At 50.3% G+C, this 27,943-nt stretch overlaps 1 protein-coding gene across 1 annotated transcript; it reads right to left on the bottom strand.

Annotated features, from left to right (window-relative positions):
• Positions 1-91: 91 nt before the first annotated feature.
• Positions 92-27,104, bottom strand: LOC117001623 (paraplegin-like). The gene is made up of 17 exons (XM_033070064.2): positions 26,961-27,104; positions 25,467-25,569; positions 24,899-24,988; positions 21,115-21,365; positions 20,407-20,546; positions 18,543-18,645; positions 16,945-17,070; positions 16,494-16,656; positions 15,605-15,778; positions 11,606-11,730; positions 10,332-10,434; positions 9,297-9,407; positions 5,586-5,701; positions 3,846-4,002; positions 3,121-3,284; positions 2,337-2,414; positions 92-765 (listed from the first exon to the last, which is right to left on the bottom strand). The coding sequence occupies exons 1-17, from the start codon at positions 27,075-27,077 to the stop codon at positions 556-558; spliced, it is 2,331 nt and encodes a 776-aa protein (XP_032925955.1). The 5' UTR covers positions 27,078-27,104; the 3' UTR covers positions 92-555.
• Positions 27,105-27,943: the final 839 nt, after the last annotated feature.

Genomic DNA, 27,943 nt, shown 5'->3' with positions numbered 1-27,943 from the left:
AGGCCCTTGTCCTGTACCACTCCACAGCTCTAATGAGCTTCATGTGTGCCAAAACCCCCTCGGAGCCTGACACATTGTACACACACAGCAGCACGTTGTGGGCAGTTTATTCCAGCCAGGGCTGTTTGTGTGTTGTGTTCAAAGGTTACACAAGAGCTGCAGCAGCCCAGCTCAGCCCCACAGGGGTGTCCCCATGCTGAGGGCACAGCCCTGCCCTCCTGCCATGGCACAGAGCAGACAGAAGTGGCTTACATGACACCTTCCACCCACTGGAACACGTTCCCTGCTCCTGTGGACAAGGAACTTCCACAGCAGATCAGACTCACCCAACTCCTAATCACCACCACCCCACCAGGAATCAACTCTGAAACCCTGAGGAGTTCTCCTTCCTGCAGGATAAAGCTCAAAGAGCCAACGTAGCCATCCCTGAATTTTGGGGTAGCAGCAGCAGCACAGCAATTCCCTGCTCAGCATCTTTGATTCTGGAGCTGAGAAGGCCAAGGGTCTGTGTCCAAAAGCACCTCTGGAGCCCTCCCACCCCACATGGGAGTGGGTTCACACTGGTCTCAGGCGTGGTTCCTCCTCCTCCTCCTGGTTTGGAGGCTGGGGAGGTGTTTCCTCCTCCCTGGTGTCCTGCTTGTCCCTCTCTGCCTGCAGCCAGCTCTGAGGAGCAATCATCTTCTTGGGCCCGTGGGGTGGGGGCCCGATCAGCGCCTCGATGTCATCATAATTGATCACTTCCTTCTCCAGGAGGGCATTGGACAGCTGGAAAAGAGGAAGGAGGCAAAATGAAGGAGGGGGTCCCCAGAGAGAGCAGAGAGCTGCTTCTCTGAGCTGGTCTGAACTGTCAGCTCGACTCAGGCCCCAGCACCTGCAGCCCCCAGGAGCAGACCCTGGCTGTGCCACCACAGATGGGGTGACCCTGAAGCACCAGGATGAAATTCTCCAGGCTCCAGCATCGCTCCCAAGAGCACGAGTGGCCAGGAACACACAATGTGACTGCAAGCTCTTGGGAATGATTTGGAATGACAGCTCCAGGAACAATGAGACAAGTGTCCCTCCTGCCACTGTCACTGCACCTGTGGCCCTGCCCAAGAGCCAAAGCAGCAGCGTGGAGACCTCTGGCAGAGCTAGAGCCTTCCCTGCACACACAGTGTAACAAAGAGCTGCCTGTTCCTGCAGGCAGGGGCTGGAGGTCAGCACAAGTTCCTCTCCAGAAGGGTGGAATTCTCTGGCCCCTCTGGCAGCAGCACCACCCCTCTGGAGCAGCAGGTGGCTGTCCAGCGTGGAACTGCTCCGTCCTGCTGACGAGATGTGACACGCTGGCCTGGCAATCAGAACACTCACTCTGGAGATACTTTGGCTGCACTTTAAAGTTTTTCTGTGCTGAGCCTCCAGCAAACATCTGGCTGCTGTTACATGGCAGCAGCAGGACAGAGGAGCCTGCAGAGACACCCCTGAGGATCCCTGCTCCAGAGCTGCCAGGGCACTGTCCCAGGGACAGCAGCGTGTCCCAGCTCTCTCCTCACCACGCACAGGAGGCCTGACACTGAATAGCTGAAGGGGTTGTTGTTGTTGTTGTTCTTGTTTGTTTAAAAAAGAGCATTTAAGGAAAAGAATTGCTTGACTCGCAAAATAGGCAACATGAAGTTGACTCCTGGCCATTTTAGAAGTCAGGGACTGGAATTCTGAAGGGAAGTCAAGGAGATACAGAGGGTGCTGTGACCCAAGCTTGGCTCAGCACAGGTGGGGATGTGCCAGGGTGTGTGGCTGGATCAGGACTGTCAGGTCACAAAGAGGAGGCGGCACTGCAGCAAGGATTCCTTGGTGTATCAGTCATTAAGGAGCTGAAAACAGCCTGGAGTCACCAGAAAGCAGGAACCAGCCCCCATCAGCCAGGGTGGCAGGCACCATATTCCTGCACCAAAGTCAGACACTGTCCACCTGATTACTGGCTTGGCTTCCCCAAAACAGCCACTGTCAGCTCCCCAGAAAACTGCACTGCCAAGAGGCAAGCAGAGAAGTGCAGGTGAAGGACACAAATTCCAGCTTTGATAATTTCCACAGAGCACTCCTCCTCCTCTACCCTGCAAACACCAGCTGGTGTGAGGAGGCAGACTACTCACTGCTGGGAAAGGCACACGCATTCCTCCCGTGCCTGCTCTGAATCCGGGGGAGACACAGTAAACAGTCACTGCTTCCCAACACTCCCACTACAAGACTTTCTAGGAGAGAGACAACACTGCAGCAGCTGAGCTACAGAGCACAGAAAGCAGCAAAACCACCGGTTAAAAACACACAAACTAACCAACAAACCCCCACACAATTCAACTCACTGTTTGCAGCTTGTCCCGGTTCTCCAGCAAGAGCTTTTCTGTGCGCCTGTAAGCCTGAGCCACCAGGATTTTGGCTTCCTTGAAGAAACAAGAAGAGGGAGTTGGGATGTAGGTGGCAACAAACACACAATGTGTGGCTAAACAAGGAAAGCACTGAGGGATGGAATCTGCAGGCTGAGCCAGGCAGAATGTGGTTCCCATCAACAGAAACTATGGATAAACTGGTTGGAAAAAAGCCCAAAGAGTGCTGGTGATAAAGGGCAGTGAAGTCTTGCCCTAGCACAGCTCCATGGGAAATGCAGATTAAGGCTGTCCAGGAGCTAAAGGTGCAGCTCAGCACAAACTCCAAGGAAGCACAGCCATGGTGCTTCTGAGAGCTTTTTTGTTTCCAGTTTTCTGACTTTTGAACTAAAGCAGTGTGGTTTTTTCAGCACTGAAGCCAAATTGCCTGTGAAAAGAGGCTGATTTGCAGCCAGTCTGACCATCATTTTGGTTACATCTGATCTAGGAAATGCACACATCTACACTGTGACTTCAAGACACAGATTTCTTACCATCTCAGCCCTGCACAGCACAGGCTGCTGGGCTGAACTCACAGCCAGGGGGGATTCTGCCTGTTCCTGCAGTCTCACTGCACAGCCCTGACACAGTCATGGAGCAGGTAAATGCTCACTCACTGGCCAACAGCAAAATGTAAATTGTTTGGGTGCAAACCATTTGCCATTTTTCAGTGAACTGCAGAAAGCAAAGACCAAAAAGAAGCCCTCAGCCCAGGGTGCCTTACATGGTCCATCATCTGCTGCAGGCTCTGGCTGAAGGGGCGCCGGCCGATGCCAGGGGCGCTCTCTGCGTCAGGGAAGGAGATCTGCCCGATGCTGGGCACCATCCCATACTGCTTCACCATGGAGTAGGCAATCTTGGTCACCTTCTTCAGGTCATCCTGTGCTCCTGGGCAGGAAACACACACACACTGCTGGCCAGCTCTCAGCTCAGTGCAGGAACAGCACATCCTGCACAAGCACATGGCCTAGCAGTGGAGAGAGCAGAAGACACACTGCAGCCCATGGGGGTGAACACTCAGCCCACTGAGGGACCTTCCTGCAGGTCTCAGGAGTGACAGAAAGTGACCCTACTGTGGCCAGCTCATCTAAATCCTGACCTGCCACTGCCCACAGAGCAACCTGGTATGGTGGAAGGTGTCTCTACCCACAGCAAGGGGTGAAATGAGATGGGCTTTAAGGCCCCTTCCCACCCAAACCATTCTGTGATCCTATTTGGATTTAATTAGTTGGATTTAATTAGCAAAGAAAGTTCTAGGTCTTCTCAAGAGCCTCATCAGGCAATTGTGACCTTAGGCTTTGGGACAAGTCTGAGACAACACAGTGACAACCACCCCTGAGACTCCAAGTGTCAAATGTGACATTTCCTCTTTCTAGCACAGGAAAACACCATCCCTTGCTCAGACCCCCTTGGATCTTCACCTGCCCATGCCAGGCTCAGGCTCCTCACCTGTGGTGACCTTGTTAAAGGTGATGGCCTCAGCCACTCTCCCCCCCAGGGCCATGCACATCCTCTCCAGGAGCTGCTCCTTGGTGAACAGGTACTGCTCCCGGGGCAGGATCTGTGCGAACCCCAGCGCCGCGTTGGTCCGAGGGGCGATGGACACCTGCAACACAGGGCAGCTCCCTCAGCCCAGAGCTGCACAGCTCTGCCTGCAGCAGCACAGGGAGGGCAGCAAGAGGCCTCTGCACTCCCACACAAGTTTGGCCATGGCCAAGGACAGCAGCGTGTCCTCATTCCTGCACTGAGGGCTCTGCCTTCACACACAAACACTTCCTGCTCAGGGAATTATCCTTCACAGCAAGCCACAGAAATCCTGAAATCTAGGAGTGACTTTGGAGTGCAGAGGGCACACTGAGTTCACAGATTCTGCTCCAGAATCCCTGAGACTACCTGCAGAAAGACAGAAGCCTTCAGAAAAATAACAGCCATTTTCCCCACCCACTAAATGAGAGTAATTAACACCAGTTCTGCTTACACAATGGGTCATTCAGAGTGAATGTGGCGCTGGTAACAGGCCAAGGAGCTGTCACCCTTGTCACTTCACTCCCCACCTCCCCTCAGTGTCCCGGCTTTTGGAGATGTGCACGGATCACATCCCCGGGTGCCAGAGAGGCCTTTTCCTGCAGAGAAGGGCTTGGGGCACACAACCTCCCAGTCTGGAAAACACAGCCCTCCATCACTACCACAGCAACTCCTGCAGTGGCTGTGCTGGCTGAACGTGCTGGGAAAGGGATCACATTTGGATGTGTGCATGGAGCAGCCTGGAAATGCAGGACTGAGAGCAGCACAGGAGACTCAGACACTTCTAATTTTTAATTGCAAGGCTTCTCCTATAGCTGTGTAATCAGCTTTGCACCAGCACTACCATCAGTGGAGCCTAATAATGGATTTCTCTAGAGCATGAATTAGAGACACGGGTTATGTAATCACAGAATCTTTAAGGTTGGAAATGTCCTCCAAGAGCATCAAGTCCAACCTTTGACCAAATCCCACCAGCTGTGACCCCTGGCCACGTGACCCATGTGACGTCACATGGACCCACACCCCTGCCACTCATGTGACATCACTGGCCCCACCCCCAGGCCACATGACCTCCAGGCTATCACATGACCCCTGCAGCACCACGTGGGCCTCCCCATCACATGACCCTGCAGTAGCACATGGCTACAACCCCATCACGTGACCTGTGACATCATGTGGAACCACCCACAGCCACGTGACACTTTGCAACGTCACAAGGACCTGCCCCCAGACCATGTGACCCCAGGATGTCACGTGAGCATGCACTCAGACCATGTGACCCCACCGTGTCACTGGCCCCACCCCTCTCACGTGAGCCACCCTGTGCAATGCCACCTCTGCTTGTTTTTGAGCACTTCCAGGGATGGAGACTCCAGCACCTCCCTGGAGAACCTGTCCCAATGCTTCACCAACCTCTCAGTGAAGAATTTATTCCTAACATCCCACCTGAACCTCTCCTAGTTTAGCGGTGGCCTTGGCAGTGCTGAGCAGCTGGGACTCCATGACCTAAAGGTCCTTTCCAAGGAACATTCTGTATTTCTGTACTCTGCTGCAGCAGCGCAGGCCCAGGCTCTCTGAGCTGAGCAGAGCTGCACACAGGTACCACAGAGCAATGCTCAGGGAAGTCTCACACTCTCACACGCCCCTCCCTGGCACTGCAGGTACCTTCATGACGGCCTCGGTGTGCTCCAGCAGCCACCCCACCAGCGCGTGCCCCGACTCGTGGAACGCCACCACCTTCCTCTCTTCTGGTGACAAGATCTTACTTCTTTTGGCAGTGCCTGTGGGAACACACACCAGGGTTTGATCAGTTATCAACAGGTGCAGCCAGTGGGGCATAACCTGGTCCAGGGCACAGCCTGTGGCTGAACCGTGTGCGCTGCACTCAGGAGAGGGGGAGGCAGCAAAACCCCTTGGACTGAAATGTTTGGGAAAGGTGTTCCCTGGCCCTGAGGTGGAAAGCAATTCATGCCTGGGATTGCTGGAAAACTGACAGAAACTTTACCCCCTTTTCCTTACATCAGACAATCATTAGAAAAAGTCTGACATCTGATTTGATCACAGCTAAGAACCTCGTTCCCAGGGCTGGATCTTTAACAAGGCAGCTTGCTCTTTTTTGTGGAAAAAATCTGAAAACAACACACACAAAAAAAACCCCCAAACAATAAAACCCAAAATCAGACTAGCTAGAGCCCCACACTCATTTTGCTGTTTTCAGTCCTTTGGGCAGAGCAAGAGAAGAGAAAGAGAGAGATGTTGAATCATATATACAAGGTCCCAGTTGAGAAAACTGTGCATTAAGAGTGTTCAAATCAGCTGAAGTGCAGGAGTAGATACAGAAATCCTTCTCCAGAGCCTGGAAATGTCTCTGATTACACATGGCATGCTCTGTGTGAGGCTCCTGAGAACCAGCAAATGAAGCCATAACTCACCAATTAACCCTTCCTCCAGAAAGGTGATTTTTGAAAGTATCTATTTTCCAACTTGGCAGAGCAAGTCCAAAAAGGATTAAAAAAAAAAAAAAAGTGAATGGAAGTAAAACTTCTAGCACATAGGAAAAGAACAGAACACACAGTGTGTCAGGCACTCATTACAGCTCAGAATTTTGGATGCAAAAAGGTGCCAGGATTTGCAGGCCAGAGTCCCCCCACAGAGCCCAGAGGGGAGAGCAGCCACTCAGAACCAACATTACACCAAGCTTGCTTCATGTCTTGGAAAACAACATTCTATTAACATGAATTTTTTAACAAAGTCAAGGGTTTCATTTAACAAGGAAACAACAAAATTAGTGTGGCAGATCTTGCAAAATTACTGCTCAGGGACCCTGCAAACTGCTGTGCCCTGCCAGGCACGATGGAACAGCAGATTAATTGCAATTGCCTTGATTTTCATCAGTCAGTCCCTTACCCTGCCCTCAGCAGTGTGTGATGGCTGTTTCCACAGAAAGATGTATCTATTCTCTATAAATACATGTATATATATATAAACACACACACATACACACACAGAGACACTTAAAAAATCCTGTCAGCCCTCTGAGGGAGGGACTGTGCACTTCACGATAGCACACAGTGTGCCTACCAAGATTATTTCTTTTCCTACACAATCTCCAGGCATGCAAGTCCCCTGAAAGCCTGTAGTTATCACACTGATGACACAAGCCACCCTGGAAACAACCCTGGTGCATCTCTGCTGGCCTTACACAAACCCCACCAAGAAAACAGGCTCCATCTTCTAAAGCCAAGCCCTAAAAGGCTCTGTGTGCTCAGCAGGTTTCTTCCCTCACTCCCAGGAGACTGACTGCTTTCTGTTCCCAAACTAAAAACACAATGGGAGCTACCACAGAGAGAAGTTCTTGCTCCTCCCTTACAGCAACACAAAGCTTTAAGGCTGACAGGGCCTCTGGTCTTGCAGAGCTCCCTTTTGATTCCACCCCACTCTTATTAAAACCAGAAGCTCCTAATGGAAAGCACAGTAATATCTTTTTTCTTTCAAGAAAAGCTTTTATAGGAACTGAAATGCCCTCTGGATTGTGAAACCCAGAAGCATTCCTATGACATGGAAAGGGTACATTTAATACAGGGGCCCGGGGGGTTGTTTGGGGTCTTTTAGAATCTGTCTACAAAAAATAGCCAGTCCTGCTAATATGAGAGAATCTGATTAAGCAACAAAAAGACTCTGTGGCCTCCTACACACACCAGAGCCTGAGTGAGGCCAGGCAGCTCTAGCTGCCAAAGCTCATGTCCTGCAATGCCCCACCACATGGATCCCAGAGATCCCTTCTGCTGCCAGCCCCCCCAGCCTTCTCTGCTTTTGGCTTGATCTTCCCAGTCTGGGGAACTAAGGCAAGGCTCAGAAAGAAAAGGCAAGAGTCCCTACAAGTCTGGTATTTGTGCTCCTGCAGCTGGGAAAGCACAGCACATCTCTACCAGAGCATGTGGCACCAGGACAAGGGGGAATGGCTTCAAACTGAAAAAAAGGAGATTTAGTTGGAATATCAGGAAAATAAACTTCCCTGTGAGGGTGGCAAGGCCCTGGCAGGGGTTGCTCAGAGAAGCTGTGGCTGCCCCTGAAGTGTCCAAGGCCAGGCTGGTTGGGGCTTGTAGCAGCCTGGGAGAGTGGAAGGTGTCCTGCCCAGGGAAGGGGTTGGAATATACATTTTAAAGTCCATTCCCACCCAAACCAGTCCAGGATTCTGTGATCTTTGCTGCACCTGATGAGAATTTCTGTGTTACAACTACAGATGTCTCACTCTTGGGAACTCCCAAGTAGAGTGTGGGATTTGTGTTTTTCAACCAAAGCACTTCAGGGGTTCTGTTTTCCTGCAACAGGTGAAGCTGTGAGGAATTTACTCAAACATCTTATTTCAAATGAGGAATTCTCTAAGCATTTTCTGATAAAGCAAACACTCAGGACTTAATTCCAGGATCAGGAAGTAACTGACCCAGTACAAACATCCTGTTCCACTAAAAAGGCACAGAGTGCCAGTCTGTGTGCTCAGGCTCCTGCTGGGAATGGAGCCTGGAAGCACTTCAGTGACTGATTATGAGCTCCACAGCTTGGCTCCAGGGCAGCTCAGCCCAAAATTCACCAGATTCAAATTCCTCAGGTGAAGTCAAGAGTTCTGGGAACTCTTTTCCCTCCCTACAATACACTGCCACAGGGAAATCTCCAGAGGTTCCTCTCCTGGCAATGGCACAAGCAGCAGGGAAAGGCCACAGGAAGTTCTCAGAGGGAGAACAGTGCTCTACTGTCTTGCAGTTTATTCTGCCAATTCATCAAAGCCTGGGCTTGGAGGGCAGAAAGAAAAATCTCTAATTTCTTGCTGGTGAGGATGCAGAGACTATTTGCTATTGATATTTATGTAGCAGGTGTCCAGAGCAGCAAGAAAAATTCAGAGATATTGTCACTCTTCTTGTTAAAAAAGAAAATAATCCACAACAGCCCAACCTTCTAAACTGAAAAAGCCACATAATAAAGAGGAAAATTTGAATCTATTTTGACAGTGGCCATTTTTCCTAAGCTATGGATTCAGACTTCTGCAGATTGAGGAAGATGGGAGCCATTTGGGGTCTTTTTCCAAGAATTTTCTGTGACTGTCATTGAAGACCTTCAAGCCAGAGCACAGTCTGAAGCCATCTGTCTTTCTGGGATGTAACCCCCTCCCCTGAGCAGAGCAGACCCCTGAGGCTGCTGCACTGGCACAGGCTGCAGCAGGTGGGTCCCTGGCAGTGTCCAAGGCCAGGCTGGGCAGGGTTTGGAGCACCCTGGGCTAGTGGAAGGTGTCCCTGCCATAGCAGGGGTGGGACTGGATGGGCTTTGAGGTCCCTCCCATCCCAAAGCAGTCCATAATCCCATGGAATGGCTGCACCTCACCTGCAATGACTCTTTCCACGGCATACTCGAAGTTGGAGGTGTCGATGGATTTGTGCCCCTCCCTGGCAGCGTGAAGAGCAGCTTCATTGCAGATGTTTGCTATGTCAGCTCCTGCAGGTGAGTTCACAAGAGTTACACTGGGTCTGAATGGGACAGAGAACTCAGAGGAGGGAGGAATGGACACAAATCTGGAGAAGGACCTAAGGAAGTCAAACAGCCTGTGCTTTTTGTTCCTTGGGAACAGAGAGCAACCCCAGCCCATGGTGTTGATGTTGGATTTGAATAATACAACTGCTTTGGCAGGGAATGCTGATACCACACAGAGCTCAGCAATCCAGGAGCAGGCTGAGGCCAAGGCTGGCTCCCAGGGACAGGGATGGTGTGGGCAGTGGGCTGGCACAGGCTGCTGCTCTGCTCAGCCTCGGAGGGAAGAGAAGGAACATCTGTTCCCAGTTTGTGTGGGTGGGTGATGGTGGTGGGGGGCTGCTGAGAGCAGCCACGGAGAGGCAGAGAGCTGGGGCCTGGGAGAGGGGAAACCCAGAAAGGATATTCCAGGAACTCCACATAAACAGGAACTCTGGAGCCCCTTGCTCAGCACTGTCTGAAGCTCCCAGGGACCCACCCTGGAAGCAGGAGCCAGGCAGAGCTGTCCAATTTCTACTCTGCTCAGCAAAATAATTCCTACTCATTCCTTCCATCGCTTTCCTGGTAACATAAATCAATTTAACAATCTCTCCTCTGAAGTGCAGCACCTCATCCTCAACAGCTTTGACAGAAGCATGACTGGTTCCTTCCCTTAGGAATTAGGCACCTGGGCATTGTAAAAGTGTGTTTTCCCTACCTTCCCACCCTGCTAGTCCAACAAACTTCAGAATATTGAAAATAGCCATGAATAACTGCTCATCTGAGCTCACCAGGGAGCTGGTCAGCTTCCCACAGAAATTGAGGAAAAAAAAAGCCCTTTTTGCCCAAAACTCCCTGTTAGACCCCCAGCACCATGCCTGGATGAAGGAGCAGCCCAAGGACACATCATACCACTGAATCCTGGGGTCAGCTCTGCCAGGTGCTGTGAGTAGAAGCTGCCGTCCTGGATCAGCTTGAGGCCCTTCAGGTGGTGCTCAAAGATCTCCTTTCTCTCCTGTAAAGAACACCCAGCAGCTGAGCCCAGCTCAGGTCACCCTGAGGGGTCACAACGAGGCCCTGCTGTCCATGGCAGGGAGCAGGGTGGTGGCACTGGGGACACTGACAGTGCCAGCAGAGGGCAGGGCTCTCCTTGCAGAGTTCCAGTGCTCCAGCAGCCCTGATAAACACCCAGCACTCAAATTCCCAACAGATGCACGAGGCTCTCCCTGAGTCACAGCTTTCTCTCTCAGGGCCACTCTCCCCTCCTCACTCTCACTCTGATCTGTCTTAACTTCTCCCTCACCACAAAAGCTTTCTCAGGAAGGAGCTCTGACTGCCTCAACCTGCTCCTGCACAAACCACAAACTGCAAAGCCCATGCAGCAGCTCCTCAGTCTGCCCCCATTTCCCAGATGGAGGTGGGGGTGAGATGCCTCTGGCAAGCAGCCACCAGTGACTCATTCAGCTGGTCCAGGAGATCCTGACTCAAACAATGGGCTCAGTTGCCAGGGTTTTTCCCCTTCCTCCTTTCAGGGCAGCTGCACAGTTCATGCTTCCGGGGCCAGATTCTATCAGGCATTTAAGGTATTTTCAGTGAAAACTCTGCAGAGGACAGTGAAGCACAGATGGGAGAGGAAGAGCCTGTGCTGGCACAGCACACAGATCCTCACTGCAGCTGAGCCTATTCCCAGAACTCTGCTACAAATGTCAACACAGCGGACATGGAAGACTCTTGTAAATGGATTTAAAAAGCATTCAGAAGGAGAAAGTCACTTAGCAGGCTGCCTGAAGGAAAGTGAGGAGCATTGCAAGGATAGGGAGGGCAATAAACCTACAGAACAAATAGTGCTCAAGGCACATGACAATTTCAGCTCTCACACCAGCCAACTGCCAATCAGGTGCTTCCCAATTTCCTGAAGAGGAGACACAAATGTAGCTCTGCATCTGCATGGCAAAGGGAACATCACAGAATAATTCACTGCCAAGGCTCTACCAGAGCAGAGGCCTCCAGAGCAGTCACAGAGGAATGGGCCACTGTCCCTCATTCAGAACACAGAAACAACAACAAAGGCAAACAGAGGCTCAGCATCTCCATCTCCTCCAAGCTCAGCCTTGCCAGGCCAGCCAGACCAGCAGAGACTGGGACACCTCAGCCACAGGAAGGACAAGGCAGCTGGTCCAACATACCTGCAGTGTTGGGAGATCAATAAAGATGTGCCTGTCCAGCCTGCCAGGTCTCATCAGGGCGTTGTCCAGGACGTCGGCGCGGTTGGTGGAAGCCAGCACTATGACATGGTCTGTGGTCCCCATTCCTGCCAAAAAAGAGCAGAGGAGGTTTTCCCCACCTCAGACTGCACTGCAGGTACACAGTGGGCTGGAGGCAGGGGATGGAGTACACAGCTTTACACAGCCACCCTTTGGGGCTGCTGAGGCTGAGTGTCCCCTGCAGCTTGGAGCAAAGTCAGGAAGGAACACTCCAGGTCACACAGGCCAGTCCCTGGTCACCATGGATAATCTGAAATCCCCTTTTCATTTACTTGGTAAGTATTGACTTAAGACTCATTTTTCCCCTTCCTACTGCCACACTTGGAAATTGCTCCAGCTAGAACCCAGAACAGAATCTGTTTTGGTGAGTTCACAGATGTCTTCTCACCCTCAGATTGTACAAGCAGCATTTCCCAGCTGAAACAACCTTTTCCACAAATTTCCATTTTCAGTTTTTATTTACTTACAGCCTTCAGTCGTCACAGCCCACCAGGGAGGGACAGGCTCTCCTCTGAGCTGCTCAGGTTAGTGCAGACAGAGGACAGCTCTGCCAAACAAGAGCCCTGTTACAGCAGGAGCTGCTCTTTGCCTCCTCACTCACCTCACAGGCACCGTGCAGGGCCCTGCACAGACCAGCCCTGCAGAACCCACAAGAACCAGACATAAAACACAACCCAAGAGCTTTGCACTGATTATCAGCACAGAATTTGGCCAAGCCAGTCAGAGCAGGTTCTGTCTCCAGGTCTTTAATGTGCAGGGAGCATTGGGATTTACAGGCTGCCCGAGAGCAGCCTCAGAGGCATCACAGACAGACAGGATTTCCTGGGGAAGGGAAGGCAGGAGGGCAAAGAGGGGCAGACTTTGTGCTGCCTGAGTGGGGAGCCAGAGCTCCCATTGAAACACTGCCCCTCATTTATTGTTATTTACTGCATTCCTCCAGGTGCCTGCAGGCCCCTGGGCATGAGTCACCTGCTTCCAGCACATTCCCCAGCCCTGGCATACAGCAGCCTTCCCAGGGAAAGGACACCACAGTCCCATGTGCTTCCCTGTGCCAAGGCCCACGCTGTGGAGAGGCAGCTCCATGCACGTAAGCTGGGCCAGGTTCAGCTCTCAGCTCCAGCACAAGAGCTGCCAAATGTGTCAGCGTGCAAGAGCTCAGCACAGATCAAGGTTCCAGGTGAGGCAGGGGACTGGCTGTGCCAGCCTGGGCTGCAGCAGACCTGGTGCTCCCTCTCTGCAGGCTCCTGCCTAAATAAGCTGCTGGAGAGGATGAAGCCCAGCATCCTTGAGGCGTGTATCACACTGCACTCTGGAGTGGGATAAACAAGCAGAGACTGGCAGGCACTCCAGGAATGGCAGGATTAGATGGCACAGTGCATTATCTGCCTTGCAGCTGAGAAGACTCTCTTAAAATAGGCCTGACTATTAGAACAAAAAAAAAACCAGAAGCACTGAGAGCATCCTCCTCACATCAGCTTCTGCCCCACTTGCTTAATGCAACACCACCTGGCATGTCACAGGCAAAGATCAGCCAAAGGAACAGGCTACAAAAACAACACCTCATCTCATCAACAAATGAGAGACAGCTCTGAAAATGCAGCCTGAAAAAAAGAGTTCTTGCAAGGGTCACAAACGAACCACTCCAGAAAGGAAAGGGAAAAAGGGTCTACTTGAGCTGCAAATGCCCTGCTCCCCACTGCTTGGTGGGTATCTCACAGATTTACTGTGTCACCCTTCAGCTATTTGTCCAAAAGCCTTTGGGCAGTCCCTGGGAGCAGTGGCACTGAAATGGGGGCTGCTCCTGGAGGAAGCCTTGGGGCTGCACATGGCACAGGTGAGGACTTGTCTGAGGCTCCAGGTGAAGAGCTGCTACCAAAAGCCCTCCTGCATTTCCATTCACAAAGCCCCAAGCTCAGCCCAGGACTGCCAGAGCTCCTCTGAAAGCATCCAGAAAAGAGGAGAGATTTGGGTCACATTCCTCTTCCGCTTGTCTGCGGTTTGAGAGGGAAGATTCACTATTCAGAGCAGGCACCTGCTCCGACAGAGCCGGGTTTGTGCGTCACTCACGGCACTCTCACAAACAGCTTTTGTAGAGAGGCTCCCACGGCACCTCCCCTGCTCCCACCACGTCCTGGTGCTTCCCAAACTCACAGCAAATTCTCAGAGGGAAGGAACCCAAGGCTGCTGAGGGGAGAGCCCTGGGATCTCCAAAGTGTTCCCAGCAATGTGACTGAGCCCCAGCCTGCACTCACCCCATGCAGCTCACGGTGCCCTCAGCTCCCTGCAGCCTGCACAGCTCTGATCCTCCTTTCCTCTCTCTCCCTTGCCTCCAAGGAATCTCATTCAATCAGAGAAATCCAACAATCAGTGATGACTCACTGATCTGCTTTTGTGCATGTTTTTTCTTCTCCAGTTAATACCCAGCTCGGGTCTGTGGTGTTGTCTTGCCTTCAGCCCTCAATTTAAGCCCAACCAGAGCTCTCAACCTTCCATCTCAAGGTTTCCTTACAGTCACCACTCTTGGGACAGAACTGTTCCCCTCCTAAACAGGTTATTGACCATCAGCCTGGGAAGTGTTTTGCCATGCTGCATGTGTCACTGGATGTTGTTTTAGGTAACACTCCAGTGACACGTGCCAGGATCCCTGCTGATGCCATGTTCCCAGCACCAGGCTGACATCCCTGCCAGCTGTCTCCTGTTTGACACAGTCAACTCCTTGGGCTGTTTTTTTTAGAGTTTGATAAAGCACTGAGCAAAATGAAGGACTCTGTACATGATCTGTGCAAGACAGGAATAAAGAATGAGATAATATAGATTTAAAAATAAACCAGGCAGCACACTGCAAACAAGGGATTATAAAGTACACACTGAGGATAACATTTACCTTCTAAACTCACTTTCCAGTTGAGCTGAACCCTCATTTCTGCATTAAGTCTCACCAGGAAAACACTCTGGAAACCACACCTAATTTATACAGGCTGGTGGAAATCAGACATTTTCATTTTTAGGATAGAGATGTGGAATGTACTGACTACATATTCCTGAACAGGCATGCAGGCTTCCATTTAATTCAGAGGCCAGCTCACCCTACAACAGCCAGGGGAGAGAAGGAGCCACCCAAGGACTGCTGGCCTTTCCTGTCAAGATCATCTGCTCCACTGGAAACACTCAGTACAGAGGCAGCAGCTGGAGCCTGGGTTTGGGGATGCTTTTGGTGCATGATGGTTTTTAATTTTTCATATGGAGAGTGTGATGAGACAACATGACAGTCAAGCTATGAGTCACAGTTACAATGAAGGGAAAAGTGAAACAAACACTCCCTGATGGGCAGGCAGCTGGTTACTCCTGACCCTGCAATAGTAAGATTTAGCAACAGAAATATTGCAAGTTGGGTCAGTGCTGCAGGCTTGGACAGAGACAGGACTAAGGACTGCCAAAGGATCATCCTTTGTGTGAAAGTGTCTGAGCAAAGGGCCAATTCCAGGTGCACAACAGCCAGAAACCAGACACAAGTGCAGCCTCAAACCAGGACTCGTTTGCAAAGCTTATCTCCCTCATCTCAGGCCTCCTGTGGTCAGGCAGACAACACAAACCTAAGACAATGGACAGGAGAATTGATGCATTACATTACTTCTGCCCTTTAGGACAGCTGAACTCTAAACCCTGACAGGCTTTAAACCATTACCTGTCTCAGACTGCATACAGTAATATCCAACAACATGTAATGGCCAGCTGGACTGAAACTCCAGGGAGTTAAATTTTACTAGATTTAGTCACTCTAGTGATTTACTAGTGATCTACTGACGGGATACATGGGCTCAGACTGGTTCAGATTTCAGAGAACACTGGAGGGGCCAGGCAGGTTCAAGCAGGACAAACAGCTGGAGCTCTGAGGAGATAAGGGCAGGGAGAAACACTGACCATCCATCTCCACCAGCAGCTGGTTTAAGGTCTGCTCCTCCTCAGCGTTGGCAAAGCCAGACACGTTGGTGGAGCGCTTCTTGCCCACGGCGTCGATCTCGTCGATGTAGACGATGCAGGGAGCGCGAGCCTGCGCCTCCCGGAACAGGCTCCGCACGCGAGCGGCGCCCAGACCTGCGGGAAAGGGAAAAACTGGGAGGCTGGGAGATAAAGCTGTTAGCAAAGCTGGACAGCAGCATTACTGCTCATCAATGAGGCACCTGAGAAACCCTCTGAACATGCAAGTCCCCCTCTCAACACTCCCGGCACAAAGAAACAGCCCCAGAAGTTGTGTTTGGTCCTTAGGCTCAGTGTGTGTCCTGGAGCTGGGTTTAACTGGGCTCTGAACCTGCAGGGACCCCTACAGCTGCTGCAGGAGGAGCTTTGCTCCCAACTCCCAACATGGCCTCCTGTTCCTCCCACAGCTCAAAGCAAAAATATTCATCATTTTCCTGCATACTGACCCTTGACAGGTCTCAAGAGATCTGTGAGGAAGGAAGAAAAGGAGAAGGATGGAAATCCCAAGGCACAGAGAGGCCCTACTTTCCCCATCTGCATTTCCATACAAGGAAGGAAGCCTCAGTCAAGGGCTTTAATAATAGGAACAGGGAAGCCAGAGAGGATGCTTGCAGGTGAAGGACCACAGCTGCACTCTATCAGAAAGCAGCAACCAGAAATGCACTTCAGATACTGCATAATTAAGGAACTGCATCACTGCAAACCTTTTATATCTTCAGTCTAAGTATCCAACTCATCCTCCCCATGCCAAATCCTTTGCAGGAAGCCCAGCCAGCCCCTCCAACTCCACAACAGACAAATAGAGCTCCCCCCATTCCTCAGAGCACCTCACCTCCAATCACCTCCACGAACTCGGAGCCTGCCATGGCCAGAAATGGCACCTGGGCCTCTGTAGCCACAGCCTTGGCCAGCAAAGTCTTCCCACAGCCTGGAGGGCCCAGCAACAAGGCACCCTTGGGCACTTTGGCCCCGAGCTGGAGGTAGCGGTCGGGATTCTGCAAGGACAACACAGCTGGGTCAGGCCACAGCTCACACCAAGCACCTGCACCACACTGGGGCTTCCCAGAGCACCCCTAGAATGTTTTCAGCCTGGGCAGCTCTGAGCTGCCCACAGGAGCAGCTCCAGCTGCATTCCCACTGTGGAGCTGGACAGACAGAGCTTGCTTCAACAGAGGCTGCCCAGAAGCAATGAAGGATGAAGTGCAGAGCAACCCCCTCCCCAGGTCACCCCTCTGTCCCAGAAGGTGGGCAGCAAACATTTGTTTTGTTCTACTTTTACATACCTTTAAATAGTCCACAAATTCCTTGACTTCCATTTTTGCCTCGTGCATTCCTGCCACATCCTTGAAGCCAATCCCTTTTCCAGATTTCCCATCCACAATGGTGAAACGAGCCATCTTCAGCTGGTTCTGTGGGAGGCAGCACAGGGACCAAACAACTTTGGACAAGGCAACAAGTCTGGAAAGGCTGTTTGCTACATTTTGGGAGCCAGCCCAGGGAGACAGCCCAGCTGTCCCTACCAAACACCACTGAAGTCCCCACCAAAACACGGATTTTTGTTCTGGAGAAAGTTCCCAGATGGGTGGTTGACTCAAACTTTATTTATCCACATGTTGGGAAGAGACAGAATAAACTTGCAGTAATAGTCCCAACACAATCCAGCTCAAGTTCAATACAAGCTCCATGTAGACCAGGAAGGGATGATTATTAAAAACATGCAGATTTCCAAAACTGATTTGGGATCTCCTCCCTGATTTCTAAATGCTCTGATCCTTAATACACATGGGACAGTCACAGTTCTGAGGAATATGTGTTGATGGCAAATAACTGTCAGTGATAAATAATTGCCAATATTTGTGAAAGCACAGACACTTTGCACAGCCTTTGATGCTGCTGCTGGTTTCTGCTGGAAACCTCCCAGGCCAAAATTACAGGTTCTCAAACTGAACAGCCAGCACGTTTCCATCTCCTGATGCATGTGAAGCCACAACGAGAGTCAAAACAAGAATTCAGTTAAACATCCCACTCATAACTGCTCAGTATGTTCTACTCAAAGCAGCTACTCGGGAGGTTTTTACTTTCAGAAGGTTTATGCCTTCTGAGGCCTCAGAAACGTCTAAAGGAAGAGTTAAACTCAGGGCCTGGCTGTCCCCACTTAAGCAAGGACACAAACTAGTCCTCAAGGCCTCATTACTCAACACTTCTTTAAAATATTCTTTTTCTCTGAGCAGCTGCATCCTTTTGTTCAAAGAGAATCTCAAAGCCAAAAGAGAACTGCGGAGGAGACTGAGTGGGAAATCCAACAAGGGACTGAATTCACTGTGTTTTCATCCCCAATCCCTGTGGTCAGGGACAGAGCACCCCAGGCTGATTCCTGCAGTTTCATCAGCTGATCCAGGCCAGGGTGGGAGAGAGGAGGAGGAGGAGGTTTGCCTGGTGTTGCAAGCGAGGCATGAGCAGGAGCAAAACAGGCCAACACATAATGAACTCCAGAATCTGAACATATTTTATAAATTGAGAACTCATTTTGCAGAAAGCAGCAATTCCTACTTCTGGCTGTATGGGAGGCATGTTGGCAGGGCCCAGTGAAAAACACCATCTGCAGCTGCAGCTCATTAGCAAGCTTTGAAAACAGCAAACTGGACTGAAATTCCCTGAGCTCAGCCCTTCCTGCCACTGGGAAGGGAAGGGACCTCAGCTAAGGCCAGTTAAGGTACCAGCCAGGAAGATGATCAGCACAGGATGCAAGATGTGGCAAGACTGGAGAGCCCTTGGCACCAGCTCATCCTCATCCTGCACTGACTTTGCTGGGAAAAGGGGAGGAGAGAACCCAGCAGAAGCCAAGACTCCCCACAAACATGCTCAAACCCAGGCTACTCACAAAGGCGTTGAAGCCCCCGGCCCTGCTCGCCACCCTGAAGAGACGGAAGATGCTCCACAGCATGGACACGGCCACCAGGGTCACTATCAGGGAAAGGACATCACTGAAAGGACAAACACAAGCACAAAGGCTTCAGCACTCAGCCACAACCTGCTCAGTATTACCCAACATGGCTACTTTTAAAGGACATTTAGGCTACAGTGCAAAAAAGCAGATGAGACTCAGAAAATGGAGCTTTCGCAGGTTTTTACACAGATATATAAAACCCCAAACCCCAACCATTACATAACCTAAGAAGTTAAGCAGAGGACATTGGCAAACATTGCCTACAGCTGTGGAAGAAATTCGACCTCACCATCCACTTCAGAGGCATTTCTGCTTCTAAAACAAGCAGGACCTCCAGGCACTGAGATCACACCCGGAGCAGAATCCGCTGGGGCTGGCAGTGCATCCAAAGGGAGCTCACTGCTGAGGACAGGGTCTGGTAACAATAGGGATTCCAGCTCTCCTAACCCTGGCAGAAATCCCAGTGTGGGTCTCCCATTAAGAGACTGCTTGTTCCTCCTTAGTCAAATCTCTCAGGAGTCCTTTATGCCAGAAAAAAAGTGCTCCAGCACCAACATTGTTTGTTTTCTGGATCCTTGGGAACACCCATTAGAAGGGTGTTGGGGACACTCCAGATCTAACACAGTTACAGGACAAACATGTTGAGGACAAATACCCTGTGAGCTCTACACAAAGGATGCTTCCAAGAGCAGGAAAAACGATCCTATGCCAGATGACAGGCTCAGATTGGTTCTGCTCCACATGCCTGAGGAACCATCCGGCCTCGCCACACTTTTGTGCTTTACACCAGGAACGTGTGCTCCACCTCTCACAGAGGAATGATTTACTGAAGCAAGGGACCAGCAGGAGCTCTATACCCAGCTGCATTTTTCTGCTCAGTGAGAGATGCAAAGGCAACACTGAAACCTGAAAGTCACCTTCAGTTTATCTGCTCTGCAAACAGGATTAATTCTGAAACACCCTGAGCGCCCACAGCGTGGAGCAAGCTGAGCCCAAGCTGCAAAGGCTCTGCACCTCACAGGCTCCAACTCCAGACTGAGACCAAATCCTCCAGACATTCATCAGCTCTTCTGAGAACTTAACACCCCATCACAGCTCTTAAAAAATTGTTTAAAAATCTCTTTTGATGAGCAGGGGGAACAGCTTGCGTTGGGGGCTGATTGTTCAGTCCTCCCTTCCTGTTACACATAAGTCTGAACAAATTGGCAAGTTGTGAATTTGAACTGAAGGTCTCATACTGCATGATTAGTTAAAAAAGCTTATTTTTGTATACTCAACTACATGTTAAAAACATCCAAATGTTAATGAGAGGATGAAATCCAGCCCAGGTATGCATTCATACACAAACTTCACATTTTTGCAAGGTGTCTGGGATGACGAATAACACACACTGGCCATCTCCAGTGGGAAAATCAAAGCATTATAATGAGGAAGGAAGGCTTAGTGCATCCCCAGCCTGTAACATCACTTGTTGCCAAAATTTCTATCACACTCTGCACTTGGATAGTTGATTATGAGAACAAAAAATGCTCAGTTGAGCAAGAACTGAGTGACCCTGACCTGAAACATTTTGGCCTGTTGAATGCTGCAATTACAGATTTCTTAGGACCCTCACCTTTCAAACATTAATGTGCATCTAAAGCACCTCATCTTTCAGAAACATTCACTCAAAGCTCCAAATCCAAGCCCACTTTTCTGTTCTGTATTTAGGTAACATTTAGCTGAAAGTCACTTTTTTCCAAGCAAAGGATGCTGTCACCAATACAAGAGTAACAGTAAGGACAAACTGATATCATACTTTCCATAAAAGCCAGGGTGTTTGTAGGAAATGGGGATTCTCTCCTTCTCATCAATATTCAGCTCATCCTCCACAGCTCTGAGCTTCTCCTCGAATTTGTCGATGTTTGCCACGCGCATGGTGTACAGCAGGGTCACGTTCTGGGGACAGGCAAGCCACAGCAGCATGGAAATGTTATTTATTTCATATATATCAGTATCTGCAAGGAGCAGAGGGGCACAGCATGGACAGCTCAGGCACAAATTAGCCTCGTGCTCCACCCTTTGATGCTGCATCAATGAATTTGGGAGCAGATGAATGAATGACACCAGGGCTCTGAGTGAATTTAGGAACCCTCTGGTCCTAGGAAAAAAGGCTGATAGAGTTTGACAGAACACTCATGACTGAAATCCAAACAGAAGAAAACTTCTGAAACAAAACCCAGTCATAAGAGTTTACAATCTCCTGGACACCTTCTCCCACATCAGACTGAGCTGGTAGAAGAAAACTGAGTTTCTCCAGCTTTTTATATATACAAAAGTTTTTTTTTTCCCGAGGCCATTATTAATTATTTTTACAATTCAAATTGCAAGTCTTAGTTTCAACTTTAAACTTCAAATGCAAGAAACAACTAAAGCAAATTTACCAGCTGGAGTTTTACCGACCATTGATTCAGTCACCTCCAGCAGTATTATCTAAGCTCACTGACAGCTGCAGGGAGTCACTCACAACTTGTCCGTGTGGAGTTCCACCTGGGTGCAGATAAATCTCCACGATGTCACTCTCAGGCACCACCTCGATCCTCTGCACCTCCCCCTTGGACAGCATCTCGTTCACAAAGTAGTTCCAGGAGATGTTGGTCCCTTCCCTGTTGTCGCTGATCAAGAAGCGAAGCATCAGCACCACGAAGGTGAGGACCAGCAGTGCCCTCAGACGTTCCAGGTGCATCTGGTTCTCCCTTCTCCTGCGCTTCTCTTCCTCTGCAGAAAAAAAATAGCAGAGGAAAAAGGATTAGTGTGCAATTGTGGAGTTTTCTGACCCAAAGAAGGGATAATTAAATGACAAAGATTCACACAATGGTACTTTGGAGGGGTTTTTGTGCTGCATGTTTGGTTTCCCCTGAAGGACTGGGCTTCCCATGGTCCTACTGGGACCAAACCCACTAAAATCCCTCCAAAATCCTTCCAGGCTAAAATGAGACACTCTCTTGCCTGGCCCCATATGGACAGAGGTCAAATAAAACTACAGCACCCTTGTTGCTAAAAATCAAACTGCAGAATGACTATAACCACTTTATACAACATGGTTCCACAGCAGAAAATATCAGGAGTAATCCCAGTGTCTCTGGTAAATCCTACAGCACATTATTGTTTCCAGGTGAGCTCTGATCTCCTGGCACCTGCACCACAACTCCACTACCTCAGTAAATACCTGCATTTGCAGGGAATGGGAGATAGCACAGAACACAAATACACTGCAAATCCATCTGCCTTAACCAAATTCCCTGGATTTTCTCCCATACAACTCACCTCATGTTTCAGAGGGTTTGATAACTTGCCCACATTAAGGATCTGTATCCAAGAGGGATTTCTAAGCTGGATATGCTTTCCCACACTTTTATTGTGCTGCAGCCACACTGAAGCAATGACACATGGAAAAGGGATGTTTTACTTCAACTATTGCCATCAAATGTTTTTCCAGTCTCACAACACTTTTATTTTTGCACTGCATAGGCAAATTTACAATTCTGTGGGCTGTAAAGGACTGTCACAACACAGTTCAGTGTCAGCTGCTGGCCAGTGTTCGAGTTGTTCAAATGACAACAAATATCTCCTCCTCTTTCCAGTCACATGTGAGTGTTCCCAATATATAATTTAGCACTTGCTCTTGATCTACAATTTAACAGCAACAGCACCATGGCACACATAAATACCCTTCTACACCCAGAAATAAATTCATTCTGTGCCACTGGGCTCTAATGCATCAGTGCTGCAGCCTAGATTTGATTTATTTGCAAATTCATAACAAATGTCCTGACACCAGCATTTATCACTGGTCACCAATTAGGCCCTACGCATGCTGCAACAAAACCCAGGGACAAACATATGACCTAGGCAGCTGCTAAAAAAAGTCCTCTGTCCTTCAGAGGCACAGCCTCATTTTTCACTGCTTCCCAGCTCTGCTCCACACTGAACAGGAAAGGCTTGTTCCTAAATAGAAACAATGCAGCTTGGCAGCGAACTCATCATTTCAGAGGGCTGTGACAAGCTCAGGCTCCCTGTCCAGCCCATTGCCTTTGTTCTCTGCTGCCATCTCCTCACCAAGTGTTATCTGCTGCATCCAGCTTTGTTAGGACTCAGGAATTCATCCCAAGGCTGCAGGATGACATCCACTACAGTCTTATTAGGGAAAATTAAAATACATGATGGAAGACTTAGTCTGCACAACATCCTGAAAAGCTGAGCGGGTTCTAAATAAAAAGACTTCACAGAGAAAAAAAACTACTTAAGGAAGGTGACTCCTGACAGGAAAAGTCCATCTGTGGCTGTGCAAGTCCCTTGGAGGTATCAGAGTCAACTCCTGCTAGAGCACTTTCCTCTGTTTCATTTCAGACCAAGTGGAGGCCCACAGCCTGCTCTAAACACACAATCAGGGGTGTGATCACAAAAACATCGCCCAGGGAAAAGCTGCCCATTAGACATCCCGACAACTTCTCCCATTTCCAGGAATTAAACCTTTCCAGGACCTTTAGCCTGCAGCTGAATAATTTCAGGAGAGAAGCCTATTTCTAGAAAGCTGCAAGGCAACACCAAGCTTTCCTCTAGTCTGTGTTTAATTAAGGACAAAGCCGATCTATTTCTCAGCTGCGGTGAAGTGTGACCGTCTGTACAGAACAACATCCACACTGCACCACGAGCCACCCCACAGCACTCGGGAAACCAGTCCCAGGGACTGCATGTGACACTTGCAAGCAGCAGCTGTGGGAATACTTTCAGCATTTGAGTCTCCACCAAGCAATGATTTGCCATTAACCCCAAATGTGAACTCTCTGATTAAAATCTTTGCAAGGGCTGCGGTGACAGTTCGAAGAGTTCTTTGTAATAATTACAGCAGAGACAAGTGTTCCCCTGGAGACACGGGGCAGCACTCTCCCTCCCAGAGCCAGGCTGTCCATTAATCACAGGAGGAGAGGCCATGGAACACAGCGTGCTGCTGGGTACTGATGTGAACAGCCACAGCACTTCCAGGTGCTGTGCTCAGCCGTGCCCCGGCCTTGCACACCACGCGCCCCAATTCCAACTTCCTTCCCTTCCTTCTGATCCCTGTACTCACATCCCACTGAACACTTCATCCCAGTTAAAGCATCAAGGAAAAGCCACTGCTCTGGCCCTAAGGACACTGCAGTGACATCAGCCAGGCTGTCAGCAGCACCTGACCTCTGACTCAAGAAGCAGAAAGTCCAGGAGGATTCAATTATTAAGCACAACAAAGCAAAAGCCAAGTGCTCACCCATTCAATGATACCCAGGTAAAGGCTTAAAAAAAAATCAACTATAAAATTATATTACAGTCTGTAATGACATCAAGGGCCTCACAACTTGCAGTGCAAAGTTCTGGAGGCATGGCAGGGGGTTGGATGATTTTATGGTTCCTTCCAACCCAAGTCACTCTGTGACCAACAGGTTTTTAGGGAGGTAAAACTCATTTTCAAATAATTCTTTACATGTCTGTGGCTAGGAGAATATAACATGGGGAAAAAAACAGTATCTAGAAAGACTGATTTAAAAAAAGAAAACCCAAGAAAAATTAGTAACACAGCTGAGAGTTCTTTAAGGAATTTATATCTAAGTTCCAGGAATTCACTAGAAGTAGGGACACATCCACACTGAAGGTAAGTGAAATATAAGAAAATAAAACCAAATCCAGCTTAAATGACTGGGTTCAGTTAATACAAGTTTATTAAGTCAAAATGCTCTACAACAAAACCTCCCAACCAAAACCCAGCTAATATTACTGTCCTCCTTCATAAAGGGGCAATGCCAAGGCAAACAGCAATAGGGAGATTTGCACAGAAATCAAAGTGGCCCAGAAAGAGTCACTTCCATCATCTTTCATCCCCTGATTAGATATTAGGGGAAAATTCTCCCCTGGGAGGGTGGGCAGGCCCTGGCACAAAGTGCCCAGAGAAGCTGTGGCTGCCCCTGGATCCCTGATAATGTTCCAGGCCAGGCTGGATGGGGTTTGGAGCAACCTGGGACAGTGGAAGGTGTCCCTGCCCATGGCACTGGATGGGTTTTAATGTCCTTCCAACCTGAGCAACTCCAGGATTTCTATGATCTGCCTTGCATTTTCCAGTCCATCATCTAAACCAAAATTCTCCTTCAAACATGCTGTTAGCCTCAGGCTTTTACAGGGAGAAGTGACAGGTACAGGGAAGCACAAAGGTGGATCTTCCTCCCTGTGTGCCCCTCCCTGTGTTTCAGTAAATCCCAGAATTTTTGGCACACACCTACCATCCTCCTCCTGTGGAGATTTCTTCTTGAATCCTCCATTCTTCTGGCTACTCCCCCGAGAGCTGGATGTAGCAAACCAGGAGGTGCTACCTGCAGGCAAGCAGAGGTCAGAGAGGGTTTTGATGGCACAAGGGAAATCATCTGGAGAAATTTCTTTAGTACTGAAACATGGACACAATTCCCAAGGCACAGCCACTGCCAACACTGGTGTGGGCAGTTAGAACAGCCTCACACTCGGGATTGGAAATGCTCATTAAAGGAAATGTAGGTAATGGAATTAAATCAGGTGTCTGAGGAATGCTGGGGGATACTCCAATAAAAACCAAAAAAGGCTACAAACACAAAGTCTAATGACTCCAGAACTTCTTTGATTCCCTGAGCCCCTCATGGGAAGGTGCCACTGTTCATTCCTGTCACCAAACACAAACCTGGAACCCCAAACACCCCCACCTCCCACATGCAGGAACAGAACACTTCTGCTGCACTTTCAGGAGTGCAGAGGCAAGGTGAGGAAAGGTCAGCTCTCTTATGAAATCAGACCTTTCCCTTCATGCTCCTCAGGACTCACCCAGGAGATGCCAAAGTCTGACTGGATCCCTGATTATGTGCTGTCTTGTCAGGACTCCACCAAGGCCCTGACGTGGCAGGGAAAGTGTTGGTGCCACGAGGCTCTGAGGAAGGAGAGAAAGAAAAACAAGACAATGATTGGAAAACGCTGTGGCTGCTGAAGCTTTGTGGGCCTCCCTGAGACTCGGATTCCTGAGCAGGGAAACGCTGTGGGTGAGTGTCAGGACAGCAGCTGGGAGCCCTGGATGGGATTCCTGGTTGGACACTTCCCACATGACTTTGGAAATGTTTATAAACCAGAGCAAAGAAAGCATGAATAGACAACCCATGCTCAAAACACTTAATACTTCATATTTTTCCTGCCCATGTCTGATTTTTTGTCCTAAATGCATGCTGGAAATCAGTTCTTAGAATGCAAAGATTCCCACTGTAGGAAAAGGAAGTTTTTCATAAATAAAAGGACTTTTTAAAAGGGAATGTTAAGGACTTTTAACCCTCCTGCACAGGAGCAAGGCCAATGCAGCTCTGTCCCTGAGAAAACTCAGCAGGAATCCTGCAGGGGATAATCACACTTAAGTGCAATTTCACAACATCTAAACTAACATTTATTAATTATCTCACTGAACAAAGTCTGACCTCCAGTGTGAATCCCTGTGTCCCTCCCACTGCACAGGCTCCAGTTTCTAAACCAGCCAGGGACACTGACCAGGCTGAAACCCCTCACTCAGTTTTCTTGGTTCTCTTTTTTCCAGCTTGTGATGGCCTAAGATGGCAATCTTGGGATTGATGCTCTCTAGAACAGAGCAGCTTAAATTAAAACTGATCCCAGAAAAACCTGGCATGAAACAGTGACCTCCATTGTTCTCCTTCCACCTCCTACTTACACCACAGAAAAAGTCCTAAATCCAGAGGAGGCCGCAAAGTTGGTAAGAGGGATGGAGAGCCTCTTCTAAGAGGAAAATGGGAGGATTGGGATTGTTCAGCCTGCAGAAGAGAGGCTTCAGGATGACCTAACTGTGACCTTTCAAGTGCCCTAAGGGGCTCCAGGAGAACTGGAGAGGGACTTGGGACAAGGGAGGGAGTGACAGGACACGGGGAATGGTTTTCCCACTGCCAGAGGGCAGGGCTAGACGGGATATCGGGAAGGAATTGCTCCCCGAGAGGGTGGGCAGGGCCTGGCACAGGCTGAGAAGCTGTGGATGCCCCTGGATCCCTGAAGTGTCCCAGGCCAGGTTGGACGGGGCTTGGAGCAGCCTGGGATAGTGGAAGGCAGCAGATTAGAATAAAATTACCTCTAAGGTCCCTTCCCACCCAAATAATTCCATTATTTCCACGGTGTCTCCCAAGTCAGTGTCCAACAGCGCTGACCCAACAGACCTTCGGGACAGCACAACGACAGGTCCCTCCCGAGCAGCCCCAACGTCCCTCCCCCGCCCGTTCTTCTCCTCTCCCGGTGCCCCCAGTGGTCGGTGAGGCCCCGCCACAGCCCCGTTACCTGCAGGCCGCGAACCCCGCCGAGGGCACCGCCGCGGGGCCGGGCCCAGCCGGCGGCGGGCGGCCGCCAGAAGGCGCAGCGGCCGCGGAGAAGCCCCATCCGCAGCAGCAGCGCCATGTCCGCCGGTCGCACTCCCCGGAGGCTCAGAGGCCGTTCCGGCGGGCCGGGCCCGGGCCGCGCCGCGGCCGCTCCGCCGGTACCAGCACCGCGGCCTCAGCGCGGCCGGAAGTGGCCGGTGAGGGCCGGGCGGCCATCTTGGACGCGGGGGCGCGCTGCCAGGCCTCAAGATGGCGGCGGCGCCGCGCGGGGGCTGCCGGGAAGGGGCGCGCGGTTACCGCGGTAACGGGGGCACGGCCCGGTCTGAGGGCCCGGTCTGAGGGCTCGGCACGGCCCGGCCGCGGAGCCCCCGGGCCGGCCCCTCCCGCCGCTCCTCGGGCGGGGTCTGCGCTGCAGGCGAGCCCCAGGCTGGGGCCGGCCCGGTCACGGCTCCTGGAGCAGACGATTCCCCACCAGCCCGGCCTTCTCCGGGCTCTCCAGCGTGGCCAGGGCCCAAATTATTTAGGCAGGAGAACAAACGCCTGGGAGGGGCGAGAGGGTCCCTGCAAGGGTAGAAGAGAGGCTGCAGTTACACCGTGGGTGCTTGGTACTGGAGTCTTGTGGTATGAGCACACAACCACCCTTGCTCTGGGATTTTATCCCTCCTAATCCCATGTAATTGTAATGCCTGGGAGAAGAAGGAATAACCTCTGCAGTCTTCGATTCAGCAGAGAGGAAGGATATCAGCTCCTTTCCTGTGCAGCTGTTGCTGAGGAATTTTCCCGTTCTGACAGCCTGAGGTAGGAGTGAGCTCTGGTAGAAAACAGCGATGGGAGTGAGGGACTGAACTGTGTTCCGTGGGAAAGGGAGTGAACAAATACATAGAAATGTGTATTTACTTTGAGGGTGGTGAGGCCCTGGCCAGGTTGCCTGGAGAAGCTGTGGCT

Source organism: Catharus ustulatus, chromosome 11 (assembly GCF_009819885.2).
Source record: "Catharus ustulatus isolate bCatUst1 chromosome 11, bCatUst1.pri.v2, whole genome shotgun sequence".
Classification (NCBI taxonomy): Eukaryota; Metazoa; Chordata; class Aves; order Passeriformes; family Turdidae; genus Catharus; species Catharus ustulatus.
Note: the sequence above shows the minus strand (reverse complement) of the source record. Positions and strands in the feature narration are given on the sequence as shown.

Coding starts and splice junctions, on each gene's coding strand:
- LOC117001623 (XM_033070064.2), bottom strand. CDS start 27,077: ATGGCGCTGCTGCTGCGGATGGGGCTTCTCCGCGGCCGCTGCGCCTTC. Junction 18,646..20,406: donor CACCCTGGCTTTTATGGAAA/GTATGATATCAG, acceptor TTGTCCTTTCAG/TGATGTCCTTTCCCTGATAG. Junction 9,408..10,331: donor GCTGACCCCAGGATTCAGTG/GTATGATGTGTC, acceptor ACTCACCTGCAG/GAGCTGACATAGCAAACATC.